Genomic DNA, 24,561 nt, shown 5'->3' with positions numbered 1-24,561 from the left:
CACCGGACTCTGTCATCACCGCCGCTGCCAGAAAGACGCATGCAGTAGCTGGCTCTTCAACGGTGCCACCAGATAAGGACAGTAAAACGCAAGACTCCTGGGGGAGGAAAGTTTGCGGCTCAGCATCCTCAAGCTTGAAGGTGGCAAGTGCCTCGGCTCTTCTGGGGCGCTATGATAGGTCACTATGGGACTCTCTTCAGAGGTTCGTTGAAAAAGTTCCATCAGAGGACAGACGGGACTTTGAAGAGATTTTGCATGAGGGGAGTCTAGTCTCTAACCAGATCATAAGTGCAGCGGCGGATGGGGCAACACTGGCAGCGCATGAATATGCACATGGAGTCACAGCCAGAAGATCATCCTGGCTTAGATTGACGGCCCTGAAACCGGAAGCGCAGGCAAGAATTTTAAATCTGCCTTTCTCCGGTAGTTCTCTTTTTGGGTCCCATGCAGACGAGGAAATGGCCCGAATGAAAGCAGAGCTGGAGACCATGAAAGCAGTCGGGCTTGAAAAGAGGAAAGAGTTTCGACGCCGCAAGGGAAATGACAGGCGCAATTACCAACAGAGGGTTCAAACCCCTCATTGGCAAAAGAACCAGGACCAGCAAGGTCAAAAGAAACAGCAATACCAGTCCCGCAAGCCATCCAGGGGACGAGGTAACAACAGGCAGTCTAATGCTGGAAACAAAGCACCGGGGAAGCAATGAGAAACCGCTTCCTCCGATGCTGTCCACCGCTCCGGTGGGAGGAAGTGTTGCGCATCATCTTCCAGAGTGGCAGACAATCACAAAGGACAAGTGGGTACTCAATATACTGCGTCATGGGTACTCGCTTCGTTTCAAAAGTCACCCCCCATCGATTCCTCCTGTCAAGTCATCCCAGCATCTAAAGCAGCTCAGAGAGGAGGTAGCGACGCTACTACTCAAATCTGCAATAGAGAAAGTGCCCATAAACCAGAGAGGAAAGGGAGTTTACTCCAGATATTTTCTCATCCAAAAGAGGAGTGTGAAGGCGGAGTTCAGACCCATTTTAGACCTACGGATACTGAACAAGCACATAAGAAAGGAAAAATTTCGCATGCTGGCGCTCCACCAAATATATCCTCTTCTCCGGATGGGCGATTGGATGTGTTCACTGGACCTTCAGGATGCATATTTCCATATTCCCATCCTAAGGAATCATCGAAAATTTCTCAGGTTTGTGGTAGGCAACGCTCACTATCAGTTCAAAGTCCTCCCATTTGGCCTGAAGTCAGCTCCTCGAGTATTCACAAAATGCGTGGCAGTAGTAGCGGCTGCTCTGAGGCGCGCAGGAGTCTTCGTCTATCCCTACCTAGACGACTGGCTAATAAAGGGCTCATCGCCACAGAATGTGCGGACACAGCTGTCGCTATGCCTGAACTTATGTCGCAGGTTGGGTCTCAGAGTGAATGTCAAAAAGTCCAATTTTTCACCAACGCAGAGAATACACTACCTGGGTGCAACTATAGACTCCGTAGTAGGAAAAGTGTTTCCTTCGGAGGAAAGACAGTCATCCATTATGCTAAAAGGCAGACAGATTATGACCAGCAATCTGTCGTCGGCAAGGCAAATCTCATCTCTGCTAGGGGCCATGGCATCCTGCATCTTCCTAGTGCCCAATGCCAGGCTAAGGATGCGTCCTCTCCAGCAAGATCTCGAGGACAAATGGGATCAAAGGAACTCTCTGTGGGAAGAAAAGGTTTGCCTCTCCTCTGCAGCCAAACAGTCAATCAAGTGGTGGCTGAAGCCAAGGAATCTGCAAGTGGGGATTCTTTTCCATCAAGAGCCCCCAACTCAGACCTTAATCACCGACGCATCCCTTCAGGGATGGGGTGCGCATTTTGGGACTCTGCAAACTCAAGGACGGTGGTCCAGCAGCGAACAGTTGTACCACATCAACATGCTGGAGCTCAGGGCGGTCCACCTAGCCCTCAAAGCGTTCCTACCTGCGATAACGACGAGTACCATTCTAGTACAGACGGACAATACCACCACAATGTACTACCTGAACAAGCAGGGGGGTACTCGATCCAGAACGCTCTCGCTGGAAGCTCAGTCCCTGTGGCACTGGATCCTAGCAAGGAACATCTCATTGAAAGCGGTGCACCTACCAGGAGAACTCAACGTGCAAGCAGACTTGCTCAGTCGGCATTTTCAAGAGCCAGAGGACTGGGTAATCAACGACGAAGTGTTAGAAGACATCTTCGGGGAATGGGGGCGCCCGCAAGTGGACCTCTTCGCGGACGAGCAAAACACAAAATGCCGAGGCTTCGCCTCAAGATACCATCGACCAGGATCCCTAGGGAATGCCCTTTTGATCAATTGGTCAATGACATTTGTGTACGCTTTTCCGCCTCTCCCACTAATTCCCAAGGTGGTGACCAAGCTACAGAATTCATCTGCCAAGATGATACTCATAGCACCGGACTGGCCGAGGCAGTGGTGGTACACGGATCTCCTACACATGTCGATCCGCCCCCACAAGCGGCTGCCGTGCAGGCCGGACTTGTTATCCAAGATGCAGGGGAAGATTTACCATCCCAGCCTTCCCTCGCTGAGCTTAACAGCATGGCTCCTGAAGTCCTCCAGTATGGCCATCTGAACCTCCCTCAAGAGTGTATGTCCATACTGAAGGAAGCCAGGAGGCCTTCGACAAGACACTCCTACTTCTGTAAGTGGAAAAGATTTTATATATGGTGTGCTCAGCATCATTATGATCCCACTAAATGCCAGGAGGATGTAATTTTGCCCTATCTTCTACATTTAGCAAGGGCAGGGTTGAAATTTTCTTCCATAAAGGTTCACCTAGCAGCCATAACAGCATACAGGCGTTCGCCTTCACAGCAGTCATTTTTTAAAGTGCAGGTAGTGAAGGATTTCTTGCAAGGACTCAAGAAAGTCTATCCCCCTGTTAGACCTCCCTCTCCTTCCTGGGAGCTAAACTTGGTTCTGTCGAAGCTCATGGGTTCACCTTTTGAGCCTATTCATAAGGCTACCCTACAGCACCTCACATGGAAGACAGCATTTTTAATAGCCATTACTTCAGCACGGAGGGTCAGTGAGATACAGGCCCTCTGTTCTAAAGAACCCTACACTGTTTTTCATCTAAATAGGGTGGTGATGAGAACTCACCCTTCGTTCCTACCCAAGGTGGTATCGGAGTTTCATGTAAACCAAGCCATCTCCTTACCAACCTTTTTTCCCAACCCCTCCTCTCCGGCAGAGAGGGCGTTGCATTCTCTGGATGTCAGAAGGGTCCTAAAATTCTACCTAGATAGGACTAAGAATATCAGGAAATCTGACCAATTGTTTGTGAACTATGGGATTGTCCGTATGGGCTTTGCTGCATCCAAACGTTCCATTGCTAGGTGGATTGTTTCTAGTATTACTTTGGCCTACCAACTGGCTCAGAAACCATTGGGGGCGCGCCCTAAAGCGCATTCGACAAGAGGAAAAGCGGCTACCGCGGCTTTTCTCAATAATGTCCCACTCTCCGAGATCTGCAAGGCAGCCACTTGGAGATCTGTCCACATTTTTACCAGGCATTATTGTCTGGATTCGGACACCAGGGCAGACACTCAAGTAGGACAAGCCTCCTTGAGGAATCTGTTCCAAACATAATCATTTTCATGATTCTTTTTCTCCATGGGTGATACAACCTTAGTTTCATTTGCCTGCTGGTGGAAGGGGAGCTTGCTACTCTATTCAGTGCTTATGACTATTGATGAGGATCCCCTGGAAGAGAAGGGTAAGTTACTTACCTGTAATTCTAGTTCTCTTCCAGGGGTATCCTCATCAAAGTCATAAGCAACCCACCCACCTCCCCAGGCAAATGAGAAGAGGTGTATTATTCATTATGGAAAAGGTATATCTTTGTGTTTAGGACTACGGTCCCGCAAAGAACAACTGACCTAACTGTCACCCCTGAGGCATGATGGGATATGGAAGTCAGGGCTGCCTTAAAGGCACGGTGCCAGTTTTTACCTGTACAGGGCTTTTTAGTCTCTATGGTATTGTATTGCAATGCAGCCTGCAGGCTGGCAATGTGTTATACATCTGTGTTTTTCCACAGTTTGTTCTCTTTATTTTTTGCTTTCTCATGAGTGTTTACCTCATTAAAAAAAAAAAAAAAAAAAAAAAAGAGATTTGGGTGTATTGTTATACCTTTATACATATATATAGATATATGTGTGTTATTGGATGTATATATTTTTACATTGCCTAGCCTTTTATGGGAGCTGCATTTGCTTGGAAAAAATGATATATGTTTATACATATACAGAGCTGTATATATGTATGTTTTTTACATATATAATTTTATTATTTCCGGGGTCCCCGCACATGGGCGGGAATATTCAGTGCTTATGACTTTGATGAGGATACCCCTGGAAGAGAACTAGAATTACAGGTAAGTAACTTACCCTTCTGTCCCCGACATCGTCGTTCTCCCAAGCCGCAAGGGCGTCGCTCACCTGTTGGTAAGTGTCGCAGTTTGTCCCCAAGGCCCGGACCCCGGCCTGTTGGGGGCATGGGTTCTCCGCGGGTGGTGCGGCCCGCGCATCACCACCCTATCCGCCGTGCCCTGGCGCGGGGGCGACCAGAGCTCAGACGGAGTCCTATGCGGCGGCCTTGCTCTGGCCTGGCTCTTCCTCCTTTGTCCTTCTCTACCTGGGACGTCTGTGGATCCCTTGCAGCGCGTGGGGACTTCTGCGGCATGGCCGGTGGCTCCGGCGCCGACAGGTTCGGAGGATGTGGTGCCGTCAGGGTGCGGCCCTTCGGGGTTCCCTCCTTTGGACCACGGCGCCTCTGCTTCAAACCCTGTGGGGGTCGTGGGAGGTTGCTGGGGTGTGTCCTCGAGTCCCCCTCGGTCCTCTGGGCAGTCGGCTGCCTTGTCCGAGGCCGAGGTGACGCTGCTCAGGCGCCGGCGGCTGCTGGCCCTGGTGGCGCCACAGGGGCCGGCTAGGGGTCGGGGCGTGTCCCCCTCGTCCCTCCATGCCGGCGGCTGCCGCGTCGGAGGTCGAGTCGACGCCTTTTCGACGCCGTTCTTTAGCTGCCCTGGCTCCGACCCAGCCTCGGTCTCCTGCGCCACGTGTTGTGGCGGAGGTCGTTCAGGCATCCCCTTCGGCACCAGTCGACGTGGACCTGGCGGCGGTCGCGGACTTATGGCTTTTTCCCCGGCGTCTTCTAAGGATGGCTCTTCACCGTCGGCGCGCCCGCAGTCTTCGCTGGAGGCGCCTCAGGTTCCCCATTCATCGCTCCACCCTCCCCCTTTTCGAGCTTGGCCTTTCCTTCCTCCGGTTGGGCTGGGGGACGGCCGCCTTAGCTTGCATCCGTCGCCCACAGAGAAACTGCTTTCCCTGCCGCGGGGCCCTACGGAGGCGAGTGCTGACTTCGCTCGGGGTGTTTCCACGGCTGCGGGAATCTTGCGCATGGGCGATCCAGCTGCTAATTTCTCCACGGATCATCTTCTGGAGGTCCTCCATCAGGGTTCTGTTTGCCGGGAGCTTCTTCTTCCCTTCGAGGCTTCGCTCCAAACTTTTCTTTTGGGGTCGGCCCGCCACAGGGGACCCGGTGCCCCTGCCACTTCTGCACCGCCACCGTCCTGTGCCGCATGATCCTGTCTGTTTCTCCCTCCACCCCTCTACCAGGGGCTCTCTTTTCCAGACTGCCTTTCCCTCCCTGCTATCGGTGTTGTCCCCCCCGTCCCAGGAGGCCCGCTGGTTGGATTCCTGGGGGCGCAATATCTTCGCCTCCACCAGTGCGGCTTGCGGGCCCTTAACAGTCTTTGTGTCTTGGCTAGTGCCATCAAAGGGAAGGTCTACTAGCCATTCCCTAATGTTCCCGGAGAACATTAGGGAATGGCTAGTAGACCTTCCCTTTGATGGCACTCTTTTGTTCCATGCCCCTGCTGATTCTGCCATTTAGAGGTTTCTTGCGGGGCTTCGTCCTCCTCCTCCTCCTCCTCCTCCTCAGTGACCTGTAAGTTGGTCTGTGCTTTGGGAGGTGTTCTCCCGTTGTTTTCCTGGGGCCTTGTAGCGAATAGCCCCGGTTCTGTGTTCTGTGTAGTTGATGTGCCTTCAGGTCCTTTTGTTAGGCCTTTGGTGCTGTTGGCTGCTGGTCTGGCCCTTTTTTGACTTGTGGTTTTGGCTGTTGGTAAGCCGTGTAGGCCCTGAGATTAGGCCTTCTGTGTATTCTTTATTGGCTGCTTGGCAAGCTGTCTGCGGTTTTCTCCGCAAGTTTTTCTGTTTGTCCTCTGTTGCAGAACTTTTTTCCTAATATGGTTCCCATGTTCTGGGACGTAACATGCCCTATGTGGGGTACTGGTAGCTAATATATAGCTCTATCATGTGCTGGGGAGGTGTGGTTGTCCTTTGGGCTGCTGCTCTCCGTGGCGTCACGGTATGTCGCTGGTGCGATCTTCTTGCTGATGGTTTTGGAGTGACTTGCGTTGCGCCCCGATCCGTCCTTCTCCTTGATCGCTGTGTTGCTTGCCTAGTCCCGCCCGCTGTCTGCGGCAGTGCGCTGTAGCGGTTTGCCCTTCTGTCCGCCTTGGTCCTCTGTCTGGTGTTCTGGGGTGGACACTGGTTTCCCTGGTTTTTGTGTCCTGGTGGACGGCTTGGTCTGTCCCCCGTCTCTCTCTTTCTTTCTGCCTGGTTCCACTTTATTCGTGGGTCCGTGTGTGCCGGCTCCTCCCTTGGGGCGTGTCCTGGCCCTTCTTGGCCCTTCCTGGCCTCGGCCTTCGGCTGGCGCCTTGCTTGTCCTGGGTGCACCGTTCCGTGATGTTGTCTGCTGATGGCAGTGTATGCCAGTGCAAGCCTGTTTGTTCTGTTACACCCTTATGGCCTTTGCTGTATTCTCTTGTACCTTTCTTCTTCGGTCTGCGCTTTTGGTGGTGCAGCTGTCCTTGCCTTGTCAGCTGCCTGTGGCTGGGGTGTGTACAGCTCTTTCTGTCGCTGTGTATGTGTTTCTTCAAGTGGGCCCTGCCTCCAGTTATACCTCTTCTCTCTGAGGGTTGAGGTGGTCCTTGTGTTCTTGTGGCTTTCGGGTGCAGTCTGCCCCTGCGGGGTGTTGGGCAGTTCTCCCTTGGTTGGGCTCAGGATTTCCTGGCCTTTCCCTTCTTGGCCCTGTGACAGGTTGCCTGCTGGGGCCCTGTGTCTCTCCTGGTGGGGTGGCTCTCTTGCAGGCCCTCCTCCCTTCTGGGTATGGCTAGGGTATCTATTCTAAGTTAAGGAATCTGCGGCTAGTAGTCTCTATCAGATGTACAAGTTACTTACCTTTGGTAACGGTGTATCTGGTAGAGACGAATCTAGCCGCAGATTCCTTCACGACCCGCCCTTCCTCCCCGTTCTGCAAGGATCCTCTGCTTGGGTTTCTGCAGTCGCCTCCCCCTGGATAAATTGTCTTCTGTGGTTGTCCTATTCATTTTCTTCTGGTCAGGCATCCCTCTAGCTGGTTTCTCCTTTGACCTCCTCCTCCTATCAGGAGGTGTGGCCATCCTTGGCAGTGTAGTCTGGGGGTGGATTGCTGTTGGTCCTCTGTTCCGGGCTTGTGGCCCTTTCCCTTGTGGTCGTGATTGCAGGTTCTCTCTCTCTCTCTGTCACGGTGCTTTCCCATGTTTGTGCCTCCAGGAGGGCTCTTGCCTTGGCTTGCACTGTGGTTCCACGGATTGGTGCTTTGCGCTTTTCTTGCTATGGCCTCGCTACTCTGGCCTTCTGGTGCTTTACTGCCACCTGGTGCTTTCGCCTTGGCTTGCACTGTGGTTCCTCAGAATGGTGCTCTGCTCTTTTCCTGCTCTGGCCTGCTGTTGTCGCTTTCTGGTGCCTTGGTGCCACCTGGTGATGTTTCTCTCCTTTTGTTTCTCTTTATTTTGTTTCTCTGGTTTTTTCGCACACTGTTCCCATGCTCTCCTCAGTTTTGTTGTGATGGCTCCGCGTTGTGGCGCGGAAAAGTTCTCAGAAGCAAACTGATGTCAGCGCGCCGGGGTGGGGCTTATGTGACCTCGCTGACGTCACGCCCGCGGAGGACCATCGGGCGGAGTCGCGTGGTGCCGCCCCCTCGCGTGCAGTGATGCTTAGCAAGAACGTTTTCCGGGTCCAGTCTCACGCCTGGGGATAATTCTATGTGAAGGAATCTGCGGCTAGAATCGTCTCTACCAGATACATCGTTATCGAAGGTAAGTAACTTGTACTTCAATTTGAAATGTTTGTTGTGCAATCCATAATTAAATTTCCTCCCATCTGATGGGAACTTTTCCCATTATCGAATTAATAGTTACTCAACTAATCTCCGGCATTGATAAATGTGGCTGTGCAGCTTGAGCATTCCTTACTGGGTTTATTGTTATTGTTTGCATGACGTATTATGTGAAATATCTGTATATCTTGACTTTACCTGTTTTAGGTCTACGTAACTGTAGTGTAGTATGGTTAGTTATGTCCGGCTAAGGTGTGTATCTGGCTAAGACTGGCTATATTGCCCCTGTTGCCTTGCAAAATGTTGCAGACAGTGCTACTGTTTCTTTGTGTACTTTATATTACCTATCACCCGTAACTTTAGAACAGCCATAACAAACTTGTGGTTCATCAAGACTGTGATATTTTGTGATGATTGATTGGTACATACTTCTCATTGCAATACCATTGAAATTGTTGTACCGTTCCACACTGTCCATTCTTCTTTCCTTTCCAACCTTCTTACTGCATTCTCAGCCTGGGTGGTTACTTCTTTCCCCATCCTCTGTTCTGTCTCTCTCTGACACTGTTCTGCCTAGATCCTAATGAATGCTTTTAAGGCTGTATTTACTGGGTCAGGGCCAAGCAGCTCAGAAGGTTGGATGGTGACAGATATTTGTAGAATTTCTTTTAAGCAACACTTGTCTTTTTTTGGAGTATTGAGTATTATACTTATTCATTCGTTCAGTTTGACCTTTACTTTTTAATAAGGGTGTAGGAGGCTGGGTTAGTATATGGTGCACACTTATTTAAGTGAAGCGCCTTGCACTTATCCAGACAGCACTTATAGTGCTTTTAGTGGTCTTAGACAACCCTAGAAAGCTCTCTAAGTGGTATCTGTAGGGAGCAGCCTTCAGGCTTAGTCCAGAAGGAGTGTTAAGCAGCTTGTTTTACCAGAACTAAACATACAGTGTAGGTTATACGAAAAAGAACCATGCAGTGTAGTTATACACATAGGTATATTTATTATACACACTCACCAACACATTGGCATATCTCCTACCCAGAGATATGAACACAATATAACCAATATTTCAAATGTGAACAGGTAAGTAAGCACAAACACACAGTGGTCTCCGGGGGACACCAAACCATATACTAAAGAAGTGGAATGCAAACTACAACCGAAGTCGAGATTTGGACCAGAAGACTCAAAAGAGCTGGAGACCCAAGGAACCACCAGAGGTAAGTACCCAGGAACCCCATGGAGGCTGTGTGCAGAATGGAAACAAAGCCTTGTACTCAATGCAAATCAGTGTGAAAGTCTTAACGTTTTAAAGAAGGGACCTGAAGGAACCCCTATGGAACATTGGAGAGTCGCCACACTCGTGGATAACCCAGGCATCAGGATACCTACACCAGGGAAGCCGGGTGCATAGGTGCTAAATGACGTTAGAAACCACAGTTGAGCACATTGAAGGAATTCAGTAAAGATGCCGCTGGCAAAGCAGGTGAAAGAGCCCTGTGGAATCCAAGGATGGATTCTCGAAGAGGGGTACCTGCAAGCAGAGGGGACAGAGTCTATGCCACTTGAGAGTGAAGAGGAGGCACAGAAGACCGATGACAGAAGATGCAGAATTGTTGACGGAGACCTTATCGCTGCAGTTGTGAGGACCAGGCTATGCTGTGGAACACCAGCAAGCCTTGGCAGTGGCAACAGATGTGGAAAATGAAAAATGTGCAGCATTGGGATCAGCAAGGTGCAGGCCTCGAGAGAGTTGCATAACCACCACCTGTGTTGCTGAGCCCGTCAGAGTCTGGGACCTCAGGAACAGCACAATGGTCTGACTCCTTCACTTCTAAGGAGATTATTTCTGGTGTCTTTGATGCCCACAGGCCTGGAGAAGAATCTGGATGAAGCACAGGCACAGACGACTCAGAAGACTGGCAGGACAACAAGACCAAGAGCAACAGGAGTTTTCCTTATGCAGTCTCGATTCCTTACTAAAGTAGTTTCGGATCTGAATCTTCTACCACGACGAATCTGAAGAGCCACCCACAGGTAAGTCCTTAAGTACCCTAGGAAAGGGTGGAGACGATTGAGGGTACTCCCATGTCCCATGTTCAGTTTCGCGCCAGAGCAGGAGACAACAGCTCCCTGGACTGGTTCCAACTGGCGTATGCAAGGAGGGCACCAAATGTGCCCTTCAATGCAGTCTGGTGGCACTGGCAAGCGCCCCCACCCCAGCCCAATACACTAGGTCCTGTCTGGGTGATGCTCACACCTCCCTTTTGACGGGAAACCTATTGTGCTACCGTCCCCAGCTTGAGCTCAGCTGAGAAGCAGGAGGGCAGAATCATGTCTGGGGTCGGCATAAGTACTAGCTTGCTGTTAAACCCTATGAGGCTGGTACCAGGAATGCAGGGGGCTCACTAGAAGAACCCCCCAGTACATGGGACTCTACATTCAACATTAGAATCAGAGTTGGGGTAGGATTTCAACATGTTTGATGCCAAACATGACTGATTTTGGTGCAGCTAATATATATTTAGACATCTCGTAATTGACTTGATGTCCAGTTTATGTATTATATGGCCTACTGCTCTTACAAACCCTGGAGAATCGACTCTGGGGATCATAGGGGGTGTCCTGCCTTAGGGGTGACATAGGTTTTAAGTGTAGTGACCTCAGATATAAGGAAACTTAAATCTGTGGCGAGTGGTGTCAGCACCAGCTCACACAGGCTGCCATGGCAAGCCTGTAGTCACAGTTTGAGTGGTCTCTCATGGGTAGCATAATTCATGCTGCAGCACATGGTGTACCTATGCCCTGGGTACCTGGATGCCATATACTAGGGACTTAGAAAGGTACACCAGTAGCCAATCGGGAATGTACCAAAGTACTTACCATGTCAAATTGAGGAAGAGGGCACTGTGACTGTGGTCCTGATTAGCAGGATCGCAGTCAGACAAGTGAGAAAACAGAATAACACTGGCAAAAAGTAGGGGTAACCATGAAAGCAGATCCTACTGTCCTACACAACACCTCCCTTCCCCAGCGAAAGGAGATGATAATAACCTTGCCCAGTTGAGTCTTCATTTTCTAAGTGGAAATATTTGGAGAGTCCATCAGCTTTGGAATGGTTACTCCCAGGTTTATGTTCCACAGAAAGTCCATCCCCTGTAGGGAAATGGACCACTTCAAAAGTTTGGGATATTAACCCTTCATTGGTTTAAGCCATAAGAGGGGCTACCATGAAAGCAGGTCCTACTTTCCTACAAAGTGTGATACTAATTGTATAATACAAAACATATTCAACATTTGTACAAAATAGCTGCTGCATATGTGTCTTGTGACTAAGGTTATTGAAAGAAGAGTTTGAACTGGCATCTCTTGTGTTCTTCAACAATCATGTATATCTCTTTTTTCTTCCAGGCAAGATATAGAGAAGCGAGAGAGAGCAGAAAAACTAAAATTGATGATTTATATAAATACATATTTGAAATCCTGGCTGACAGACTTGGTTTGGAAGCAGCAGCAGTGGAGGAAATGATTTTGGATTCCCCATCGGTATGTTTAGATTGTGTTCTTTAGTCTAAGTGCAATTATGAATGTCTTTTGGCTAACAATATCCTTGAAGGGGCCTTCGTTGTTAGCCACCATTTATAAATTGAGTTCTCACTTAGGGGATCTCCATTGATAAGCATAATAAGCACTGAATAGTCCCATCCACTTGCGGAACCCCGGGCACTTCTTTCACAGTCACATTGTTCCAGTATCTTGACCTTATTTTGGAAAGGCCAGGAGGTATATTTGACAAAAATTAATTATTTTTGCAGCCTAAAGACAGGGTATCTTGCCAGTTATATTAATTCACACACACATATACAAACACACGCACATATACACACTGTGTGTGTGTGTGTGTGTGTGTGTGTGTATATATATATATATATATATATATATATATATATATATATATATATATATATATATATATATATATATATATATATATATATATATATATATATATATATATATATATAAAATGTATGTGTATATATATAAAGGTTAAAGTTTATTTTTGGTTAGGAGTGTTGTAGAGTATATTGGCATGGAGTGGAGTTCAGTGTAGTAGAGTGTCATATAGGTTCAGTGTTGTCAAGGGCAGTGTTGTGCAGTGGGGAGGTGGAGAGTCTTGTACAGTGTATTGTTGTACAGTGAAGTATCATTAATTGTGAGAACACAGTGCATGGTAGAGTGGTGAGTTAGTGGTGTCTGGTTAGCGAGCTGAACAGAGTGTGTAACGAGGGGTGCTACTTGTAATAATTTGAAGGTGGTGGATAAATTATGAATGAAAACGATAATTATAATGCTACAATTTTTTTTAGGAACACATGGAGATAACATTTGCAACACAGCAGGTCTCAATGAATCAAAAGAACCATTCCCCATAAAACAAGCATAACAAGGACATCACCCCCCTGAACCCTGGATGGTAACAACACCCATATTATTGTACCTTGCCGCAATGTGAGACTTTTACCCTCTTCTCGAGCCATATATCTGTATCTCTAATTCAATAGCGACGTCGCAGACTGAGCCGGGGACAGTGGGATACAACGAAAATCTGCCCATCTCTTCCAAATTTTCCAATGTTTCTGATGGCTACCCCTTGCTTGGAAGGCCGCCACCTCCATCCTCGTGCACCTGTCCATGGCTACTCTCCATCCAATCACCGAGAATGGAGACTCCACCCTCCAATGTTGAGTGATGTCTCGCTTGGCCAACACCTGTCTCAGGAACTAGAGATGCTTCTTGTATCTGTTCCCCCAATCTCCTCTGTGCTATGAAGAAGGACCAGTTTAGGCTCCAGACGGATATCCCAGCCAAGTACCCGGGCCAAGCAAGAGGTCACCTCACACCAGAACAGCTGCAGTGCCGTGCAGCTCCAGGTCGTATGTAAGAAGGCACCCTCCTCAGCCTTACAGCAGAGGCAGACAGGGGAGGATATCATTCTCATTCACCATAAACGGTGTCTGATGTAGTAGGCTCTGTGCAAGTATATGAATTGGATAAAGCGACGGGGTGATGAAATTGCAGGGCTCAGGGGGGCTGCTAAGGCCTCCGTCCAGTCATCATGATTGAGATCTTCAATGTCTCCCTCCCAAACCGCCTGCAGCGCTGGTAAGGTGGTAGGACTGTGTGTTACCAGGGTCTGATTTAACTGCTGAATCTTATGTGGCCCTATATCCCCCATTATCAACCTACCCTCCAATAGAATATACTCTGGCAAGTCCACTAAGTCTTGGATATGGGGGGAAGGGCATGTCGGAACTGCAGGTACTTGTAGAACTGACTCTGGTGTAGGTGGTATTCCTCCCGCAACTGTTGGAAAGACTTCAAGGCAGAGCCCTGCATCACGTCTCCCAATGTGGACATGCCTATGAGGTTATACTTTCTGAACCCCTGTAACCCTACGACCTGACACAGGACTGCCCAATGCCACAGCGGGGTCTCCCTCGTCAGGCTATTCCCCAGCCCATTCGAAGTGTCGTCAGCCTCCATGATTGAATAACCACTCTGGTGGCCGGAGGCAGGTGCTCCACCCCAGCCCGACTGTACATATAGTCCAGGATCGACTGAGCCCCTATTGTCCACCCAATGATCGTTCTGATCACTTTACTGCCAGTCATTGACAATAAGGAGGTGAGAGGTGATATAATAGGAAAATACATCAGCTGCTTCGATCCCTCCGTAGTTGGTTGACTGAATGCACATGTGAAGGACCACCCAGATTACACCACCCCACCCCACCCCCCACAGAAAGTGGTTGAGAACTGTGTCTACCTGTCGGAACCGTGAGTCGGGAATGCTATATGGCTGGTTCTCTTCCAGGGGATCCTCATCAATAGTCATAAGCACTGAATATTCCCGCCCATGTGCGGGGACCCCGGAAATAATAAAATTATATATGTAAAAAACATACATATATACAGCTCTGTATATGTATAAACATATATCATTTTTTCCAAGCAAATGCAGCTCCCATAAAAGGCTAGGCAATGTAAAAATATATACATCCAATAACACACATATATCTATATATATGTATAAAGGTATAACAATACACCCAAATCTCTTTTTTTTTTTTTTTTTTTTTAATGAGGTAAACACTCATGAGAAAGCAAAAAATAAAGAGAACAAACTGTGGAAAAACACAGATGTATAACACATTGCCAGCCTGCAGGCTGCATTGCAATACAATACCATAGAGACTAAAAAGCCCTGTACAGGTAAAAACTGGCACCGTGCCTTTAAGGCAGCCCTGGCTTCCATATCCCATCATGCCTCAGGGGTGACAGTTAGGTCAGTTGTTCTTTCCGGCTCCTTCAGTCAGGACCCTGGAATTCAGCTCTCTTCTTTTTTGACTCTTTAGTCAAAAATTATAACAACTTTAAGATTTTTTTTGGACTTCTTCTTACAATTTCTGTGAGGAAGTCAGTATCCTGTGTTTTTCTGACTGATTTTTCAACCATTTTGTCAGAAAAATGCCTTCTTTATTTGTTCCATGCCCATCTTGTGGAAAAAAGAAGGCTGCGTCAGACACACATGAGGTGTGTATCATCTGTCTGCCGGACTCTCACTCTCCAGCAACATGTCGTCATTGTGAAGACCTTTCCAAAAGGACTTTAAAGGAGAGGGAGAGGATTAGGCTGTATGGCCTAGCAGAACGGTCGACGTCGAAGCAGTTGGTCCCTGTTTGCTCTCCATCGACGTCGGGCTCGGCGTCGAAGACTCCAGCGGCGGGATCGTCGCTGAGAGGTGAGGAGTCAAGGGGAAGTCATGCTGCAAAGAGAAAATCGACGTCGACTTTATATTCAGCGTCGAAGAGGATGCGTTCGACGTCGACGGCGTCTAAAAGCTCGGCGTCGAGGACTCGGCGCCATAGTTCAACGTCGAAGAAGCATCTGTCGACGTCGAGAGAAGATCGATCGACGTCTGCACAGAGATATCGTTCGTCGTCGAAAGAAAGACATCGTTCGACGTCGAGGTCGGCGAGACATCATTCGACGTCGCGAGAAGAACGTAGACGATCTCCACAGTCGACGTCGAGACCAAGATCGCCGTCAAGATCAAGATCGCCGTCGAGGAAACATCGTTCGACGGCGAGGAGGCTTTCGACGTCGTCGGAGCTTTCGACGTCGAGACAGAAGTCTCCGTCAGGAGTGACGTCGAGGCAGACGCCTCCGTCAGGGCCGACGTCGAGGCAGGAGCCTCCGTCGGAGTCGACGTCGAGGCAGGAGCCTCCGTCGGAGTCGACGTCGAGGCAGAGGCCTCCGTCGGAGTCGACGTCGAGGCAGAGGCCTCCGTCGGAGTCGACGTTGAGGCAGGTGCCTCCGTCCTCACAGGTCTCCAAAGCTTTGGTGAGGTACATGAAGCCTCCGTCGAAGGTAATCTCGACGTCGAGACAGGAAGCTCGGAGCCTCGAAGATTCGAGTCAAAGATCTCCGGTGATAGGCTTATCACCGTCGAGGCAGCCCTCTGTTGAGGGTACGCAGGAGGTTTCACATATTCGCCTCACAATTCGACCAGTCTCAAGGCGAAAATCTCCTCATAGACTGATATATACAGCTCCGGAGTCACCGCGTATCATTTCTATCTCGCCTTCAGGATCAGAGGGCTCAGGTTCAAGGTCAGCATCACCAGAGCTTGTACATCAATCTCCAGTTCCTGCAAGAGAAAGTTCGCAGGAGGAGGACAATGCTGTGCCTCAAAGTCCTGTAAGGGAGATGCCTCAGGACCCTGCTATGACAGACACAATAAAGGCATCGCTAACAAGAATAAGGGGCGTGGTATTCCCAGCGACACCGATCAGACCAAGATCTCGAGAAAGAGAATCCCGAAGTCACTCTCGAGCACCAAGAAGGCGATCCAGGTCTGCCTCCCTCAGAAGAGAGTCGACCAGATCAGAGAGAAGGCGCCGTAGGACCCCTTCTACCTCCCCTTCTTCCAGATCATCCAAAAGGGATTATTCACCGACACTCTCGGAGACGCCACCCTCTCGGGTATCTCCGGTAGATGACATTTCTACATTTCAAGAAGTGTTGTGTAGAGGAGCTACAAAATTAAGTATCCCTATGCCGGTTCAGGAGACCACCACATCCATAATTTTTGAAACTCTTCATGAGCGCACAGTGACACGCCCGTTGTTGCCATTAGTCCCCGGTTTGCTACAACCGGTAATGGATATCTTTCTCACGCCAGCAACCACCAAAACGGCGCCGGCGAGAATTCTAAAAAAGTACCGTCCAGCTCCGGAGGATCCGCTATTCCTTAAAACAGATCCTCCACCGGACTCTGTCATCACCGCCGCTGCCAGAAAGACGCATGCAGTAGCTGGCTCTTCAACGGTGCCACCAGATAAGGACAGTAAAATGCAAGACTCCTGGGGGAGGAAAGTTTGCGGCTCAGCATCCTCAAGCTTGAAGGTGGCAAGTGCCTCGGCTCTTCTGGGGCGCTATGATAGGTCACTATGGGACTCTCTTCAGAGGTTCGTTGAAAAAGTTCCATCAGAGGACAGACGGGACTTTGAAGAGATTTTGCATGAGGGGAGTCTAGTCTCTAACCAGATCATAAGTGCAGCGGCAGATGGGGCAACACTGGCAGCGCATGAATATGCACATGGAGTCACAGCCAGAAGATCATCCTGGCTTAGATTGACGGCCCTGAAACCGGAAGCGCAGGCAAGAATTTTAAATCTGCCTTTCTCCGGTAGTTCTCTTTTTGGGTCCCATGCAGACGAGGAAATGGCCCGAATGAAAGCAGAGCTGGAGACCATGAAAGCAGTCGGGCTTGAAAAGAGGAAAGAGTTTCGACGCCGCAAGGGAAATGACAGGCGCAATTACCAACAGAGGGTTCAAACCCCTCATTGGCAAAAGAACCAGGACCAGCAAGGTCAAAAGAAACAGCAATACCAGTCCCGCAAGCCATCCAGGGGACGAGGTAACAACAGGCAGTCTAATGCTGGAAACAAAGCACCGGGGAAGCAATGAGAAACCGCTTCCTCCGATGCTGTCCACCGCTCCGGTGGGAGGAAGTGTTGCGCATCATCTTCCAGAGTGGCAGACAATCACAAAGGACAAGTGGGTACTCAATATACTGCGTCATGGGTACTCGCTTCGTTTCAAAAGTCACCCCCCATCGATTCCTCCTGTCAAGTCATCCCAGCATCTAAAGCAGCTCAGAGAGGAGGTAGCGACGCTACTACTCAAATCTGCAATAGAGAAAGTGCCCATAAACCAGAGAGGAAAGGGAGTTTACTCCAGATATTTTCTCATCCAAAAGAGGAGTGTGAAGGCGGAGTTCAGACCCATTTTAGACCTACGGATACTGAACAAGCACATAAGAAAGGAAAAATTTCGCATGCTGGCGCTCCACCAAATATATCCTCTTCTCCGGATGGGCGATTGGATGTGTTCACTGGACCTTCAGGATGCATATTTCCATATTCCCATCCTAAGGAATCATCGAAAATTTCTCAGGTTTGTGGTAGGCAACGCTCACTATCAGTTCAAAGTCCTCCCATTTGGCCTGAAGTCAGCTCCTCGAGTATTCACAAAATGCGTGGCAGTAGTAGCGGCTGCTCTGAGGCGCGCAGGAGTCTTCGTCTATCCCTACCTAGACGACTGGCTAATAAAGGGCTCATCGCCACAGAATGTGCGGACACAGCTGTCGCTATGCCTGAACTTATGTCGCAGGTTGGGTCTCAGAGTGAATGTCAAAAAGTCCAATTTTTCACCAACGCAGAGAATACACTACCTGGGTGCAACTATAGACTCCGTAGTAGGAAAAGTGTTTCCTTCGGAGGAAAGACAGTCATCCATTATGCTAAAAGGCAGACAGATTATGACCAGCAATCTGTCGTCGGCAAGGCAAATCTCATCTCTGCTAGGGGCCATGGCATCCTGCATCTTCCTAGTGCCCAATGCCAGGCTAAGGATGCGTCCTCTCCAGCAAGATCTCGAGGACAAATGGGATCAAAGGAACTCTCTGTGGGAAGAAAAGGTTTGCCTCTCCTCTGCAGCCAAACAGTCAATCAAGTGGTGGCTGAAGCCAAGGAATCTGCAAGTGGGGATTCTTTTCCATCAAGAGCCCCCAACTCAGACCTTAATCACCGACGCATCCCTTCAGGGATGGGGTGCGCATTTTGGGACTCTGCAAACTCAAGGACGGTGGTCCAGCAGCGAACAGTTGTACCACATCAACATGCTGGAGCTCAGGGCGGTCCACCTAGCCCTCAAAGCGTTCCTACCTGCGATAACGACGAGTACCATTCTAGTACAGACGGACAATACCACCACAATGTACTACCTGAACAAGCAGGGGGGTACTCGATCCAGAACGCTCTCGCTGGAAGCTCAGTCCCTGTGGCACTGGATCCTAGCAAGGAACATCTCATTGAAAGCGGTGCACCTACCAGGAGAACTCAACGTGCAAGCAGACTTGCTCAGTCGGCATTTTCAAGAGCCAGAGGACTGGGTAATCAACGACGAAGTGTTAGAAGACATCTTCGGGGAATGGGGGCGCCCGCAAGTGGACCTCTTCGCGGACGAGCAAAACACAAAATGCCGAGGCTTCGCCTCAAGATACCATCGACCAGGATCCCTAGGGAATGCCCTTTTGATCAATTGGTCAATGACATTTGTGTACGCTTTTCCGCCTCTCCCACTAATTCCCAAGGTGGTGACCAAGCTACAGAATTCATCTGCCAAGATGATACTCATAGCACCGGACTGGCCGAGGCAGTGGTGGTACACGGATCTCCTACACATGTCGATCCGCCCCCACAAGCGGCTGCCGTGCAGGCCGGACTTGTTATCCAAGATGCAGGGGAAGATTTACCATCCCAGCCTTCCCTCGCTGAGCTTAACAGCATGGCTCCTGAAGTCCTCCAGTATGGCCATCTGAACCTCCCTCAAGAGTGTATGTCCATACTGAAGGAAGCCAGGAGGCCTTCGACAAGACACTCCTACTTCTGTAAGTGGAAAAGATTTTATATATGGTGTGCTCAGCATCATTATGATCCCACTAAATGCCAGGAGGATGTAATTTTGCCCTATCTTCTACATTTAGCAAGGGCAGGGTTGAAATTTTCTTCCATAAAGGTTCACCTAGCAGCCATAACAGCATACAGGCGTTCGCCTTCACAGCAGTCATTTTTTAAAGTGCAGGTAGTGAAGGATTTCTTGCAAGGACTCAAGAAAGTCTATCCCCCTGTTAGACCTCCCTCTCCTTCCTGGGAGCTAAACTTGGTTCTGTCGAAGCTCATGGGTTCACCTTTTGAGCCTATTCATAAGGCTACCCTACAGCACCTCACATGGAAGACAGCATTTTTAATAGCCATCACTTCAGCACGGAGGGTCAGTGAGATACAGGCCCTCTGTTCTAAAGAACCCTACACTGTTTTTCATCTAAATAGGGTGGTGATGAGAACTCACCCTTCGTTCCTACCCAAGGTGGTATCGGAGTTTCATGTAAACCAAGCCATCTCCTTACCAACCTTTTTTCCCAACCCCTCCTCTCCGGCAGAGAGGGCGTTGCATTCTCTGGATGTCAGAAGGGTCCTAAAATTCTACCTAGATAGGACTAGGAATATCAGGAAATCTGACCAATTGTTTGTGAACTATGGGATTGTCCGTATGGGCTTTGCTGCATCCAAACGTTCCATTGCTAGGTGGATTGTTTCTAGTATTACTTTGGCCTACCAACTGGCTCAGAAACCATTGGGGGCGCGCCCTAAAGCGCATTCGACAAGAGGAAAAGCGGCTACCGCGGCTTTTCTCAATAATGTCCCACTCTCCGAGATCTGCAAGGCAGCCACTTGGAGATCTGTCCACACTTTTACCAGGCATTATTGTCTGGATTCGGACACCAGGGCAGACACTCAAGTAGGACAAGCCTCCTTGAGGAATCTGTTCCAAACATAATCATTTTCATGATTCTTTTTCTCCATGGGTGATACAACCTTAGTTTCATTTGCCTGCTGGTGGAAGGGGAGCTTGCTACTCTATTCAGTGCTTATGACTATTGATGAGGATCCCCTGGAAGAGAAGGGTAAGTTACTTACCTGTAATTTTAGTTCTCTTCCAGGGGTATCCTCATCAAAGTCATAAGCAACCCACCCACCTCCCCAGGCAAATGAGAAGAGGTGTATTATTCATTATGGAAAAGGTATATCTTTGTGTTTAGGACTACGGTCCCGCAAAGAACAACTGACCTAACTGTCACCCCTGAGGCATGATGGGATATGGAAGCCAGGGCTGCCTTAAAGGCACGGTGCCAGTTTTTACCTGTACAGGGCTTTTTAGTCTCTATGGTATTGTATTGCAATGCAGCCTGCAGGCTGGCAATGTGTTATACATCTGTGTTTTTCCACAGTTTGTTCTCTTTATTTTTTGCTTTCTCATGAGTGTTTACCTCATTAAAAAAAAAAAAAAAAAAAAAAGAGATTTGGGTGTATTGTTATACCTTTATACATATATATAGATATATGTGTGTTATTGGATGTATATATTTTTACATTGCCTAGCCTTTTATGGGAGCTGCATTTGCTTGGAAAAAATGATATATGTTTATACATATACAGAGCTGTATATATGTATGTTTTTTACATATATAATTTTATTATTTCCGGGGTCCCCGCACATGGGCGGGAATATTCAGTGCTTATGACTTTGATGAGGATACCCCTGGAAGAGAACTAGAATTACAGGTAAGTAACTTACCCTTTTGTAGCCTAAAATGGCGGAGAGACCCAGCAGGGATAAAGGTAGGGGGGACCAGGCGTTCACCTCATTACGAAATTGATGCAGCAAAGGACCAATGTTGTGCTGCCATGAGACAGTCGAGTCTGGAGAGACATAGACCCCTAGATATTGAAAGCCCTCAGCTGCCCTGGTCAGTTGAGCCACCCATGCTATCCTCCCTTGGTTCCGGTAAACCAGGAATATTACAGACTTCGTTGGATTCATGTACAACCCTGAGGTCTCCCCGAAGACTCGAAAGACCTGTAAGATCAGTAGACCGGAAAACTCTGGGTCTGTAAGGAAAAACAGGACGTCGTCAGCATAACGGGCGATTCTGTCCAATGTCTCAGCTGTCCAGTAGGAACTATCTGTCGCAGCGGGGGTCCCTCGGAACCCCAATGCGGGTCCGGGGGAGCCCTGTGCCAATGGTGCCCTAAACTTACAACTCCCCTAAATATGTCTTTGGAAGCTTCAGATACACTCTTCCAGTGGGGGGCAGTCAGGTCTAGAAAGCCCTCTTGGGAATAAAGCAAAACAAAGTCCTCGCCCAGACGCAGGCCCAATCATCGGTCGGTCTCCCTGGGAAGAGTCTGATTGCAGCGGAGGAGGTATGTGTGGCTGTCCACTGAAAGACTGCTTCGGGGTATCGAAGAATAAGGACTTGGATTTGAATATGACCCTCATTTGTGCTGGATATATTAAAATGTATTGAATGTTCAGTTCATGCAACCTCTATTTTTCCGCAACGAAGGATTAGCATTGTTGCTGGACCAGTCTAGTATAGTCCAGGACGGTCATGAACGCATGCGAGTCGTGTGTCAGCTTCTCTTGGCCTTCTGCGTCTTTAAGGATAGCGATCCAGGTAATTCAACAACTTGGCGATCACAAGCTGGGATCTGGCACCTGGAGGAGGCTTTATTACAATGCTCAATGGGCTCGCTCCACTACAAAGCAAGTGGAAAAGGATTGTTTAGGCATGATAAAGCGCAACCATTTCGACAGGAATTCCTCCAATGATGCACCCTCACACTCCTAGGGAACCCCACAAAGCTCAGATGATTATGACGGGCGAAGCCTTCTACAACTTCCACATGTGCAACCAACTCTTATTGACTTTCTGCTGCGGCAAAGCCACGGAGGATACTCTGGTCTCTGCCTCCATTATACGGTCTACTGCCTTGAGGAGACCCTGTCGAAGTAGGGAGACTTTAGAGTCCACCGCCTGATCCTAGCCTCAAGCGCTTCTATGGATTGCGTGATGGCTGTCAGCAGTGTTGCGTTGTCTGGGACTGACCCCACCGCATCGGCGCCACCGGTTGCTCCTGTGTTGGCAATCGTGTAGTGATCCATAGTGCTCTGCTTTTTCAGCGAGGTGGTAGTTTTATTTTTGGTGATGGACGAGGGGCACCCTCTGACCTGTTGCGCAGTGATAACTAGATCTGCGCTTCAGCCCACGTTCTTCACTGCGCCGCCTCCCAGGGTAGCCCCCCCATGGGCTGGCCTCACCAGACCGCAATTCGCACTGGGCCTAGCCCAGCCTCTTCTGCAGCACTAGGATTTGTCTCAACACTATCCCCCTAATGGGGCCCACGCACCGGACCTCCGGCCCACAGCGTGCCCACCAGGCTAGCGTGCAGAGGCCCCTTCTGCTACTTTGCCGTACTTCCGCAACCTGACTGTAGCACCTTCTTGTGGCGTAGCAAAACACATTGGCATGACAGAAACCAAGTACAACACACCTCAAGGCTCTCCTCCTGGCCCCTGTTCCACCAGACTTAGCACAGACCTAGCAGCCCCAACAGCTTGTCCAACAGCTTGTTCTCAGGGCAATGGGTCTCCCCTTTTCAACCACCTATGGGACTGCCCTCAACGTCCTGTGGTAGGAGGTCCTTGAAGTGTCATCTGGGTCCCACTGGGCGGGCCGACCTATCCGCGGCCCAAGATGCCTCCGCCGCTCCTCTTCTTCTCCAGGTTGGCTCCTCGCCCAGCTCCACGACACTCGACAGCGGCGATTCCAGCCAGGCCTGCAGCCCCTGAGCCTCTGGTCGCAGAGCCATCAACAGTCTGCACCAGGTTCTCCTCTAGCAGCCCCCTCCTCATATCGCAGCAGGGCGCCGCAGTCTGAGGCCGTGTGATGGCCCAGCCTGCCACAGCTCCTCTTCTGACCCTCCAGGTGGTGTCTCCTTGCCCAGGGCGGCGGGTCCCACAGCAGGGACAGCAGTCCCACACAGCAATCAGGCTCCAGCCACAACTCCACATGGCGATCCCAACCGGTACTGCAGTGGCCCACGCGGTCCGAGAGCACTCTTCCACCAAATGGTGTTCGCGTCAGCTCGGCACACTTCACTAATGGGCCACACCTGTTCCAGGTTACATCCTGAATGTTCATCCAAGGTCCCCCTTGGCTTGATGACTACAGATTGTTCGATCAGACAGCGCGCAGAGCGCTTAGCTCGTACTGCCATGTTGGCTCGCCAAGCCACTGTCCATACCATTAGAATTTTAAAGTTTGTGTAGTTGAAGCTTAGTTTGGATAGGGAAAAAGTTTTTTTTTAACTATCACTAAGCTTTAACCTTTGGGGGTTTTTTCTCAATGAATTTCAATTTGTTAAACGTTTTTTAATAAAAATGTGTTTCAAATCCTAGAGTTCAGTGTCACAAGTTGAGAGTTATGTGGAGTATCGTGCAGTACAGTGGAGAAGAGTGTTGTAAAGTTGGAGGGGAGTGGCTAACCGCCGAACATGGCGGACTCGCCTTAGACGAGCTCTGGTCTGGGCCCTGCATCCTGCTTCAATCCTCGCCATTAATGGGTCACCTTCCACACCCATCACTGCCTGGTGATGCCCCGGGGGCCCTTTGAGCTGATGTTTGGGGATCGAGGAGCCCAAGATCGGTCTGTCTGCCGACCATCGGCGTGGAGGCTTAGACGTGGCTGTCATTCTTGGCGGCACGCGCCTGCAACGCTCTGTGCCGCTCCCTCCCACTGCCATCATCATCCTACCGCTGGCCTGCAGATGTCAGGATTCATTGGACTGCCCACCATCTTCCGCACTCCAGCAGTAGTGGGGAACTATTCAGGGTGAACCCCAGGGCGCTAGGTGCCTTTCACTCATTTACATCCTACCTAGGAAGACTGCCTGTCGGGTGGGGGATCCTAGCAGGTTCTCAACACATGCCTCTCGCCCTCGGCTCATCCCCTCTTTTACTCCCCGTGTTCCCTGAGGAAGAAAATCTGACTTATATTTTTGTAATTGTCTTCCGGAAATAATGAAAATTATATATGAAAAAACATATATATACAGCTATATATATATATATATATATATATATATATATATATATATATATATATATATATATATATATATATATATATATACACATATACTTGTATATATTTTTACACACATAAAGACTGTATTTGCCAATATATATAAAAACACGAGAGGGCAAGTAGCACTTGAACTCTGTTTTTTAATAAGCAAAGTACTCATAAATAGCAAACTGCAAATAAAGTAGACATTGTTAGCCTACATAGAAGAGCTACCGAAACTTTTTAG

General features: G+C 49.2%; 1 protein-coding gene across 1 annotated transcript in view; it reads left to right on the top strand.

Annotated features, from left to right (window-relative positions):
• DNAH8 (dynein axonemal heavy chain 8) overlaps positions 1-24,561 on the top strand; it is a 13,985,216-nt gene that overhangs the window by 243,887 nt on the left and 13,716,768 nt on the right. Inside the window, exon 3 of the mRNA XM_085610239.1 lies at positions 11,625-11,759. Within this exon, the coding sequence (XP_085466365.1) occupies positions 11,625-11,759 (135 nt within the window). The remainder of the gene's footprint in view (positions 1-11,624; positions 11,760-24,561) is intronic.

This window comes from Triturus cristatus, chromosome 6, assembly GCF_964204655.1.
Source record: "Triturus cristatus chromosome 6, aTriCri1.1, whole genome shotgun sequence".
In the NCBI taxonomy this organism is placed as follows: Eukaryota; Metazoa; Chordata; class Amphibia; order Caudata; family Salamandridae; genus Triturus; species Triturus cristatus.
Note: the sequence above shows the minus strand (reverse complement) of the source record. Positions and strands in the feature narration are given on the sequence as shown.